The 12,518-nt window shown below is 42.9% G+C and overlaps 1 protein-coding gene across 3 annotated transcripts in view; it reads right to left on the reverse strand.

The window, feature by feature from the left end:
- Nucleotides 1–1,627: 1,627 nt before the first annotated feature.
- The window catches only part of BBX (BBX high mobility group box domain containing), a 45,761-nt gene continuing 34,870 nt past the window's right edge, over nt 1,628–12,518 (reverse strand). For 2 of the 3 annotated variants that reach the window (XM_069971104.1, XM_069971106.1), the window contains 5 exons: nt 9,099–9,247; nt 7,905–7,994; nt 6,530–6,718; nt 3,941–4,103; nt 1,628–2,372 (listed from right to left, as the gene is read on the reverse strand). In XM_069971104.1, the coding sequence (XP_069827205.1) occupies nt 2,288–2,372; nt 3,941–4,103; nt 6,530–6,718; nt 7,905–7,994; nt 9,099–9,247 (676 nt within the window). In that variant the 3' untranslated portion in view covers nt 1,628–2,287. The remainder of the gene's footprint in view (nt 2,373–3,940; nt 4,104–6,529; nt 6,719–7,904; nt 7,995–9,098; nt 9,248–12,518) is intronic. The other variant, XM_069971105.1, reaches the window with a different exon arrangement.

The raw sequence follows: 12,518 nt of genomic DNA on the forward strand, positions 1-12,518 counted from the left end.
ATAAGAAAGCAGAGCTGTAAAAGGCTTTGACTCATAATATGGAGGCAGTAGTAAAACGGGAAAAAAACCTAATCTGGAAACAAGTTTATCTAGTACTTGTATATATAGAAGACACTATTGTAAGTTCCTAAGTTTCAGATCCTGGTTGTCCAGTACATGATACATTATAAGCGACCACAATCTATAAAATAATGGCTTTGTATATCCTAACCTAGGTTAAAGTGGGCTATCCCAAAGAGAAACGTACACACACAGGCGAAGCTTTTCTAAATGAAAGACATTCACATGTCTGCTATGTAACAATAATGCAGATTTGGAGGTTCAATTCTTGCAGCTGGGAAAGGTAAATGTTATTGGGCTCTATATTCAGAGATCTATGATGATTAGTATATTAGGAACTTACATAGAAACCTCTGTAGAGACTGGGAAAGGAGCAAAGTATAATCACTTTCCCACAGATGCCATCTAAAGAGGCAGCGGAGTGGGCAACAGCCCTACATCCAGACAGGGCGGACCATGGGCACGGTTAGGACAGCTATACACATACATACCTTTCTGAAAGTAGTCAATAAGACACAGTCCTCAGGCTCCCTATGGTTGTGTATGCCCATTAACTCCTATGTTCACTACATGCAACTCATCAAACCTTTACAAGCCCATCCCTTCTGGCAATATGTAACATCTATATACCGGGGTGTAGAAGGGCGCTTTTTTTAAATTTCCACTTCTGCTTACAAGTAAAGCCTTTTACATAGTAATTTATAGATGGAATGGAGAACATGAAAGTACAGACAAACACTGCTCCCCTTGTTAATGGTGACGAGGTGCACACTCAGTGCTAGTGCATAGTTAACGTTTTACTTCCCTGGAGTGACCTGGCTATTAGGAATCCCTGATCTAGAGGCACCCGTCATCACCCTAAAATACAGTATCGATTAAACAGCATCACTGCTGCAATTGCATGGCAGCTCCGTAACGTGCCACAATCCTCAATACCTTCAAATACAAACAGTGCACAAAATAGCTACGAAGGGTTAAAAACAGCATCTTAGTATCAATAGGCTTCTAACAAGAAGGCTTAAAGTGAAACACGCGCCTATGTAAAACAGGATTTGGCAATGGTCACGAACATACATGTAAATATCATGAAAGTCTTAAATTCCATTACTTTTATGCCAGATCTGAGACATCTAATACATCTATGTTTTACATCCCTAGCATTGCACTACTAAGGCTGGGTTCTCACTTTGTTTTTGCAGTCAGTTTAACGTATCCGTTTTTAAATGGTATTTTTAACATCAACCAAGTTTTTTGTGTACGTTGAAAAAAAAAATATATATATATATATATATTTTTTAAAATAATGGAAGTCAATGGAAAAATGGATCCAAATGGACAATTGCATCATAAAACGTATACGTTAAAAAACGCAGTGTGAACCCGGCCTTACATGTATGTTTATGCTGGGAAGAGAAATACCATTTTACATAGGATAATTTCATATTTACTTTTGATAAAAAAAAAAAGTAGATACATGTATAGAGAGCTAATTCCTATCTATTAAGGCGTATTACTCAATGTATATATGTGCATATTGGTGGCTGTTCATCAATATAACAGAGTATTTCAGTACAATAACAATGACGTGGTTGGTGGCATTAGGTAGCCTGTGTTTATGGCACATGGCATAGGCTGAGGATAGGAAACAAGGTCTACAGTCTACAGAAAACTAGAGAAGTGCAGAAGGCAAGGGTCGCAGACAAGACACACAACAACCCTAACAATGGTACACCTGAGCCTACGGTTTATATCTTCCTGGAACATCTTTTTAACTCAGTCTCAATATAAATGTAAGCATAAACTATTATATAAACCATTTTTGGAACGTAAATCTTCATTTACAAAAATGACCAAGCATGTCTATTATCTAGTGCAGTGCATCAGTATTTCTTTTTTTTTTTTTTCTTTTTTAGTAACTATAATATGAAACTAGCATCACACTCTGCATGGAGGAGCTGCTCTACAGAGATGCAGCGCTGACAGCTTCTTCAGCTTTACTCTTCATTTCATTGCTAGCTTCAGTAGAAAGCCACCGTGACCATACAGCCATTTTCTGCCATAAGTAGGCCAAGAACAAGTTAAGCTTACAGGACAAAACCCAACCTTTTGGCTTCTGGCTTCAAGTGAAACTCATATCTACCCATTTCATGGATAAATTAAGCCTTCCTAAGTAAGGCCCAAGGCTTATATTTTAATATGGAGTTAAGTTTTGTCATAAAGTGAAGCCTCATTGGTCAGCACAAGATATAAGCACAGCTGCCTGGGACATGTCTTTCTTCTGTCCATCTCTTGCATGGGTAGATCTAGGACTTCTGAAGGGAGAAAAAAAAAGCAAGATTAGTATATTACCTTCATGCATTCTGTGCCGTTATGTCTTTTTAGATACCGCCTCAGCATAGTGAGCTGTTGCCCTGTACTCTGGTTGTTAACACGGTCCTCTCCTGACTCTGTGTCACATGATCAGTCGGACTTATTAGTCGAGCTCCATTACAAGTCTGACTTAGCGCTGTCTTCTCCCGGCTCTATTTTCCAATCAGTATGGGTCTGAACACTCGGACCCGGACCAATGAAAACTTTTGACACGTCTCTATGACATGTCAAAAGTTTTGTGAAATGACAGTGACACTTTAAGGGTTAAATAAGGTTTATAATAATAAGGTCTCAGCATCCTTGGCCTGTGGAAAGAGTCTTCTAACCTGTTGTTAGTTTCTCTTTAAATAACAACAAAGCCCTATGGGGGATTTATTAAGAGTGGCATCTCACACGTCAATGTTATGTAATCTACCATGATGCTGGATTTATGTAGTGGTGCCTGGCTCTACATAGTGCACCCTTACTGTTTGCAGGCATAAATTGCAGTATATCTGGCAGGCGTGGGATGTCATGCTCACTTTATGCCAAATTCTGTCTACCTAGCAAGCCTGCTGCAAAGTGTCAAAAAATCTTGCAGCGCTACAAAAAGTGGCTGTGTAGCCGTGGCAAAACTACTACTAAACTGAAGACAGAAGGGCAGTGACATAGCAGCACATAAAATGCATTTTTCTCTACCCTTAAAGGAGTTATCCAGGCTTAAAAAAAAGATGTCCGCTTTTCTCCAAAAACAACCCCTCTCCTTTCCTCAGTTTGGGTGTGGGTTTGCAGTCCAGTTTTATTGAAGTAAATGGAGCTGAATTGCAATACCACATACAACCTGGGGACAGGGGTGGTGCTGTTTTTGCAGGTAGCTGTTTTTTTTTTCTCTAAATCCTAAATAACCTTTTTATCTTTTGTATCATCAATAGTTTTGCAGACACATGAAAAAATATAAGCTGGCTATACACATTAGATAAAAGTTGTCCAAACCTGCCATTCTAAAGGTACTATTAGACAAAGCGTTTTTTCAATGATAAATTAACTCAAACTACCGTTATGGCGAACGACCTGAAATCGTTCACCCAATTACACGGAACGATGATCATTACTGCGTTCGTCCTGTCGTCGCCACTGCGTTTGCCGCTACTGCCAACGGCGTCTTATTACATGCAAACGAATTGCGAACGATCAACGATAAAAATAGGTCCAATTCTATTAAACGACCAACGGGTTCTCGTTGTCTGCTATTACACAAATGATTATTGTTCAAATCCGAACAATTTAACGATCTTTCAAGCGAGAATCGTTCCGTGTAATACCACCCTAATGTGTACGAGCACTCTCTGAATCCCCTAACGACAAATGTCAGAAGAAAGAAAGCTTTATCATCCTGGATATCAACATATCTAGTCATTTTGCTCTCAGGAAGATAATTCGCTGCCAGAAGTGGCAATTACTACCTAAAATGTATGTCCAGCTCTAATGACTGATGAATGGAAGAAGCAGAAAAATAAAAGACAAATCTAACCTGTGAACATTTTCCATTGCTGCTACCTCAGCCAGAGCAGCTAGACTAAAGAACGCAGACACAGCTGGTATGTCCTGGGTAATACTGCAGTTTTGGTCAGCATCTGCTTCCCCAGAGATGGTCAGTTCTGCTCTGCAAGTTCCCTCCACGCTGCAACTCTTATCTGCGGGGAAAAGAAACACACATATAAACATGTAACTGAAGGGGTCTATTTATTATTTAATGGCAGACACACATTTATAATATAAGGTGACAAACTTAAAGTGCACCTGTAGTTGCAAAAGATTTTTAAAAACCTATCTGTTTTGTTAGAATAACCTTCCAGAGTGGTGACAAGGTGATTTTAGTGCCCTGAGTCCCTGGGAAACCAATCCATGATGTACAGCTATTTCTCATACTCTCCATTTCAGGGGTGGGACCTGAGCTGAGTATACACGCGGACATTTCCTCCCTTAGTTGCCTAGCCTTTTACAGCACAGTCCTTACTTCTGTGCTATGACATAGTGCATAGTGCTGGGCGAAGGTCCTACACAATACAATACTATAAATGGCATGTGGAGCAGAGAAGGGTGTACTAATACAAGTTTCCTGCCGTATTCCTTCAAAAACTGTGTGTGCAAATGTACCTAGAAGAATTGATGCTGTATTGAAAACAAATGGCGGTCACACCAATTATTGGCATGATTTATCTTTCTGTAAATTAACTTTGCAATATGGTTATTGATTAAGGCTATGTTCCCACTACGTATAGAGACCGGCCGTTGCGTGACCCGGCCAGTCACTGCACGGATCATCCCGGCCGGATGATCTTTCGGCCGCAGGGTTCTGATGCGGGCGCATCAGCGCGCGCCCGCATCAGAACCTCCCATAGCACACAGTGAAGTGAGCGGCCGGTGTGAACTGACAGGGTTTCCTACGGCTGCAATTCATTGAATTGCGGCCGCAGAAAACTGACATGTCAGTTATTTGCGGCCCCGTGCAGGATCCCGGCCGGAGCGTATATGATGTGTTTACGCTCCAGCTGGGATCCCATAGAACATAGGCAGTTGAGAAAGGCGGTAACGCCGAAACGCGTCCTGACATTGTGTATGTATGCGCATTTCCTATTATGAATAAATCACTTTGCAACTGAAGTGCTGACTGAGTGCCGGGAATTTGTTCATGTGGAATCCCATAGAACAATAGGCATTGTTCACCCGTACATTGGCAGTACTTTTACGTAGTGTGAACATAGCCTAAAAAAAAAAAAAAAGAGATGAGCAAATTCACAGAATTGCTTTGATAGCTCGGAAGTATGTTTATCAGCCGGCTGCCTTTGAAATCTCTGTGTGGCTCCGCTCAGGGTGCTGGGGAAAGCTGGATATAGTCCGGGGAAACTGGGAGAGGTTTCCCAGGACTGGATCCAGCTTTTCCAGGCACCTGAGAAGCAGTGGCACGGAGTTCAAAGGCAGCCGGCTGATAAGCTGACTTCCGAGCTATCAAAGGATTTTGCTTCATTAAAGAGGTTGTCCAAGAAAAATTAACCTTTACCCTATTCACAGGATAGGGGAAAAGTAAGAGATTGTGGAAGTCCAACCTCTGTAACCCCCGCCGATCTCCGTATCAGGCCTCTGGCTTCTCTGTTATGAATAAAGCCGAGGGTACGGCACATGACTTGCAGCTCTATTCATTCCTATTGAGCCACCGGAGAGTAAGCCGGAAGAGTTCTGTACTCAGCTCTTTTAGGTGGCTCCATAAAAATTAATAGAGCCGCGAGTCACGTGCCGTACCCGCGGTTCTATTCATAAGAGAGAAGCCAAGGGCCCGATGCCGAGAGCGTCAGGGGGTACCGAGGTCGGACCCCCAGCAATCTCTTATCTCCATACGTTCCAAAAACTTTCACACAGTGCCATAGGAAAGCATGCATACTACAGAGAACTACATACAGAGTTCTACATATTCTTTTTGCCGGATTCACTAAAGAGCTTGGCTGAAAAGATGAAATTGAAAACCTGCCACAAAAAGCTGTGTGTGAATCTATTACTGAAAAACTAAGCAATAAAACGAGAACCCAAAGGGTTCTTATGCAAGTTAAGACTACAAACTCTTCATGTGAACTGAAAAGATAATATGATATGACATCAGACGATGGAGGGATAAAGTATACAGTGCTGGATTATAACCAGTATTACAATTTGAAGCTGGGTTCACACTACGTATATTTGAGGCTGTATATTTGAGGCTGTATAGCAACCAAAACAAGGAGTGGATTGAAAACACAGAAAGGATCTGTTCAAATAATGTTGTAATTGAGTGGATGGCCGTCATTTAATGGCAAATATTTGCTGTTATTTTAGAACAACGGCTGTTGTATTGAGATAATGGCCGTTATTTACTGTTATATGGCGGCCATCCACTCAATTACAACATTATGTGGACAGAGCCTTTCTGTGTTTTCAATCCACTCCTGGTTTTGGTTGCTATGAGGACCTGACATGAGGACCAAATACAGCCTCAAATATACATAGTGTGAACTCAGCCTTATAGTGGTGAAACTTAATAGTAATAAAAAAAAAAATTAAGAAAACAATGGGAAAATTGCATCCTTACCCAAAACTGGACCTAACGAAGGCTGACAGTCCAGAGATCTAACTAGGTGTGTGATTTTAGTTTTTCTTGCTTTTCTTTTCTGACTTCCAACCAGAGGTTCCTGTGTTGCTGTAGGCTCTGGAATGGAAGGAACGGAATTGGAATTGCTTCTCAGTGAATTATCGCTGGCATTCTGGTCTTCTGCTATGGCTAGAAACAAAATCTACACATTAACTAAAATGAAATGAAATAGATGAATAACTTTATGACAACTCACAACTAGTGTTTATTCACAATGTTAAAGCAGAAGTCCGTTGAAAATTTTTATTAAAGGGGTTATCCAGCGCTACAAAAACATGGCCACTTTTCCCCCTACTGTTGTCTCCAGTTGCGGTGCGGTTTGCAATTAAGCTCCATTTACTTCAATGAAACTGAGTTTCAAAACCCCACCCAATCTGGAGACAAGAGAGGGGGAAAGTGGCCATGTTATTCAAATCACTAATATACACTTATTATGGGAAATTCTTATAAAGTGTTTTTTTCCCTCCACTTACTACTGCATCAAGGCTTCACTTCCTGGATAAAATGGTGATGTCACGACCCGACTCCCAGAGCTGTGCGGGCTGTGGCTGCTGAAGAGGATGATGGCAGAGGGATGCTTAGTGTCGCTTCAGTGCCCTGTGTCCTTCTGCCATCATCCTCTCCAACAGCCACAGCCCGCACAGCTCTGGGAGTCGGGTCGTGACATCACCATTTTATCCAGGAAGTGAAGCCTTGATGCAGTAGTAAGTGCAGGGAAAAAAACACTTTATAAGCATTTCCCATAATAAGTGTATAGTTTGCATAGCTTTTAGGAGGCAATACAATACATTAATAAAAATTTTCACCTGACTTCTCTTTTTAGTGTACCCATGAAACCTATTAATTTAAAACATTGACAAATATGCATATTTTTATGTAGATGTTTTACACATAGCTATCTGTTTCTGTATATCTTTGCGTTAAAAAAGTCTATGTTTGTCATGTACTTTCCATATCCTTTCTTGTAAAGAAAATTATGGAAATTAATTTAAATCCTATTATTGCCTGAAAATAAAAGATCATCATGTTAAATGTATGAAAACAAAAGGGTTTATGTTTCTATACATTTCGAATTATAGGTCAGATATAAGATTTTCAAAAAGGATAGAAAATCCATCCCACAAATGAAACATATACAGAAGTCAATACATAGTCACGCACGTAGAACGCACTTCTGCAAAAGCATAATTGCTTCATCCCACAGCACAAGGCTGAAAGTTACATTCCCCATGCATTTCTATGAGGTTATCAATGTTTATGGAGAAAGTGACCTAAGAAAAAATAAAAAAAGTTATGGGTCTTGTAATGTGCATACCTTTATCCGATGTGCTCTGTTTCTCCTTTTTATGCTTGTATTTGCTTACAATTTTGTAAAACAGATTTTTCTTCTGTGACTGTAAAGCACCTGCCATAGAAATCCAACACAAAATCACAATCAATAATACTGCAAGATTCTAGAATATTTGGCCATTTTAATGTTTTTAAATTATACTTTAATAAAGATAACTTTTTTAAACTTATTTTTTGTAATTCTTTTTAGCATGCTTTTTTTTCCTCATTTTTTTTTCATCTAGTTTAAAACATACAAGGTTTTGGACATAATTCTTGTTTATGGGTTGAGAATTCTTATACGAACCCAAATATACACTAAGGGGGACATTTGTTAAGACCAATGTACTTGCACGGGGGTCTTAATTGAAGCCACACCCCCATTTCCCTGGCCGGATTTACTAAGAGGTGCATGCCTCTTAGTAAAACAGGCGGGACCTGTGACTGTTGCAGGACTGTGCAGAAATTAAAGGGGTTATCCAGCGCTACATAAACATGGCCACTTTTCCCCCTCTCTTGTCTCCAGTTAGGTGTGGTTTGCAATTAGGCTCCATCTACTTCAATGGAACTAAGTTCAAAACCCCACCCAAACTGGAGACGAGAGAGGGGGAAAAAGTAGCCATGTTTGTGTAGCGCTGGATAACCCCTTTAACAACTGCTCCAAAGCAGGATTAGATTTTTGCATGGTTTATGCAACCTTGATAAACTAGGCGAGCATGGGTTACGGCTGTCGTACACTATGGAAAAGGTAAGAATCTGCGCCTTCTCTGTGGCATATGCCAGGGGTGCATGTTGGTAAATCTGCCCCTAAATCCAGGCAAAAATCCAGGGACATTGTTAGGAATCTGTAAAGAAAAAAAATAACCATTCTCCAGATTTTATGTTCATTATTTCTGTCAATCCTGTGAGAAAACGCAGAGGATTTGTTCCAATGAAACCTTAGGTTCTGCTACTGGGTGAACATGTGTTTTGTATGTTTGCTGTATTCACTTAGAATGCAGTGACATGGTATGAATAGTTAGTCTTCAGACAAGAGCCAATGTGTGACGTACGCTGCATAATACACAATTGCTTATGTCAAGAGAACATCGCTGTCTTTTTAATAGAAAAATGAGGTCTGAATAGCTTTGAAAAACTGAGGCATAAACAACATCTAAAAATATGGTGAAAATATGGGCACCTTTGTTTGCTTTCTGCTCTTCTTCTTGACCATTTTTAGGTTTTTTCTTCTTTCTCTGCAATGAACCATTTTTACGGTCAAATGTAACTGGACTATACTGAGGAAGACTATTGAATTTCTTCTCAAATTCTTCTTCCAGCTTTGCCAATCTGTAAAACCATAACAGAGTTAGTTCTCTGAAGCTAAAATTTCTACTACTAGCGATGATAGCTATGGTTAGAACAGTGCAATTATTTCTATTGACAAAGAGCAATCCCCAACCTTTTCTCTAGATCTAGGGTTTCTTAGCTTATTCTACTCAATTCTACACTGAGTTTAGCCCTGCCCATGGAGGCGGAGGTAATATTGGAGCTCAGTAAAAGCTGTAGCCGAAAGGGCAGGGGCTGACAGCGACCTTGTGGGCAGGGGCTGACAGCGACCTTGTGGGCAGGGGCTGACAGCGACCTTGTGGGCAGGGGCTGACAGCGACCTTGTGGGCAGGGGCTGACAGCGAGCTTGTGGGCAGGGGCTGACAGCGACCTTGTGGGCAGGGGCTGACAGCGACCTTGTGGGCAGGGGCTGACAGCAACCTTGTGGGCAGGGGCTGACAGCAACCTTGTGGGTGGTTTTGTAGTGTTGGACTCCAACAACATAGTTATCAGCCCCTGCTCTCCTCCATTATAAGCTGCCCTTTCTGCTACAGTTGCTGCTGAGCTCTAATATTAGTTCCGCCTACAGGGGCAGGGCTAACATCAATGCAGAATTCCAGCCAGCCCATGGGAGGGACACCTGCCCTATCCACCTGTAGACTTCATCTGTTCTCATGTTCAGTGGATCATAAACACAAAACAGATATTGAACGGAAGTAAAGAAATCACAAGCAGAGTGGTCATGTGACTGGGCCTGAGAGGAGCTAGAAATAAATAATGACAGTGTATACAGAACATACAGCATCCACATAAGTCATTGCAATAATTGTGAAAAAAAAAGTCCCCGACAACCCCTTTGACTTGCCCTACAAGTTTAACCTCTTAAGGACGGGGCCAATTTTCGTTTTTGCGTTTTTGTTTTTTCCTCCTTGTGTTTAAAAGGCCATAGCACTTGCATTTTTTCACCTAGAAACCCACATGAGCCCTTATTTTTTGCGTCACTAATTGTACTTTGCAATGACAGGCTGAATTTTTGCATAAAGTACACTGCGAAACCAGAAAAAAATTCAATGTGTGGTGAAATTGAACAAAAAAAACGCATTTTGTTTATTTGGGGGTTATTTGTTTTTACACCATTCTCCCTGGGGTAAAACTGACTTGTTATGCATGTTCCACAAGTCGTTACGATTACAACGATATATAACATGTATAACTTTTCTTTTATCTGATGGCTTGTAAAAAATTCAAACCATTGTGAACCAATATATGTTCTTTAAAATCGCTCCATTCCCAGGCTTACAGAGCTTTTATCCCTTGGTCTATGGGGCTGTGTCAAGTGTCATTTTTTGCGCCATGATGTGTTCTTTCTATCGGTACCTTGATTGCGCATATGCAACTTTTTGATCGCTTTTTATTAGATTTTTTCTGGATTTGATGCGACCATAAATGCGCAATTTTGTACTTTGGGATTTTTTTTGCGCTTACGCCATTTACCGTGCGAGATCAGGAATATGATTAACTAATAGTTCGGGCGATTACGCACGCGGCGATAGTAAACATGTTTATTTATTTTTATTTATAACATGGGGAAAGGGGGGTGATTCAAACTGGGGGACTTCTAGTATGTGCACTCTGATCTCTCATTGATCTATGCTGTATATAGTTATAGCCGAAAACAACCAAGTGCCGAGCTGGGATCAGCGCCATTTTGGCAAAGACCTCGGCAGGTATTAGACACAGAGATCGCTGTGACGTTGTCCCGGAGGGAGGGGGGGGGGGCGATCTCCGCCACTAGACACCAGGAACGGCTGCATACAAGTGATCGGATGCAGCTGTCAACTTTGACAGCTGCCTCCGATTACTTAATTAGCGGGCACGGCGATCGGACCATGCCCGCTAATAGCCTCGGTCCCGGGCTACACGCGCACCTGGGATCACGGCGGTTCAGAGCGGGGTCGCCGTGCGGCCCCACTCTGAACACCTCTTGCGGACGCATGACGTCCTTAAGAGGTTAAAGGGGTTGTCCGGCGCTAAAAAATTATTCACAGAATAACACACATTACAAAGTTATATAACTTTGTAATGTATGTTATGTCTGTGAATGGCCCCCTTCCCCGTGTCCCACCACCCCCACCCGTGTACCAGGAAGTGTGGTGCGCTATACATACCTGTCACGTGCCGACCACGGTCTCCGATTCTCAGCAGTGACATCTTCTTCGGGCCACGTCATCAGCTGCTCAGCTGCGATTAGCTGAGCACAGTTATGCTCAGCCAATCGCGGCTGAGCTTCGGATGACGCTGCAGAGGGAGGCCGGCACTCGGGAAGATCCGCCGTCCGCCCGAAGAAGACGTCACTGCTGAGGATCGGAGACCGTGGTCGGCACGTGACATGTGAGTATAGCGCACCACACTTCCGGGTACACGGGTGGGGGTGGTGGGACACGGGGAAGGGGGCCATTCACAGACATAACATACATTACAAAGTTGTATAACTTTGTAATGTGTGTTATTCTGTGAATAATTTTTTAGCGCCGGACAACCCCTTTAAAGTGTACCTGTCGTTTCTTTTCTTTTTTTTTTTTGCAGAAATCAATGGTACAGGCGATTTTAAGAAACTTTGTAATTGGGTTTATTAGCCAAAAATGCATTTTTATCATGAGAAAGCAGTTTGAAGCTCTCCCCCAGTGGCGGAACTACCGCCATAGCAACCGTAGCGGTTGCTATGGGGCCCGCCGCATCAGGGGGCCCTGTACCCGATCCTGAAATGGATTGGGTCCCCTGACACTAGCAGCACCCGGCCGCCGAGCGGGCCTCCCGGGTGCTGCAAATGCCCAGCTGCAATGTGCACGGCGTCCCCCGTCCGGAGGCCCCTCCCTGTCAGCGTCCCCTGCGTCCCCCTGTCCAGCATACCTTGCGGCCCCGCCCCCGTACGGTATCTCCTGTGTCCCCCGACCGGCGGTCCAGCGCCCTCTGTGGCTCCCGTCCTGCGACCCCACCCTCATCCAGCGGCCCCAGCCCCCCTCCCCCTCACATAGTGTGTCCCCAGCAGCCCCAACCCCCTCCCACACAGTGTGGCCCCAGCCCCCCCCCCCCCACACACACACATAGTATGTCCCCAGCAGCCGCAGCCCCAGCCCCCCCCCCCCCCACACACACATAGTATGTCCCCAGGAGCACCCACCCTCCATACAGTGTCCCCAAAGTCCCCCTCCCCTGCAGTGTCCCAGGGACAACTCCCCCCCCCAGTGTCCCAGCATCACCCCCACCCTTCCCCACAGTGTCCCAGGGACAA

The sequence above is a fragment of the Dendropsophus ebraccatus genome, chromosome 5, assembly GCF_027789765.1.
Source record: "Dendropsophus ebraccatus isolate aDenEbr1 chromosome 5, aDenEbr1.pat, whole genome shotgun sequence".
In the NCBI taxonomy this organism is placed as follows: Eukaryota; Metazoa; Chordata; class Amphibia; order Anura; family Hylidae; genus Dendropsophus; species Dendropsophus ebraccatus.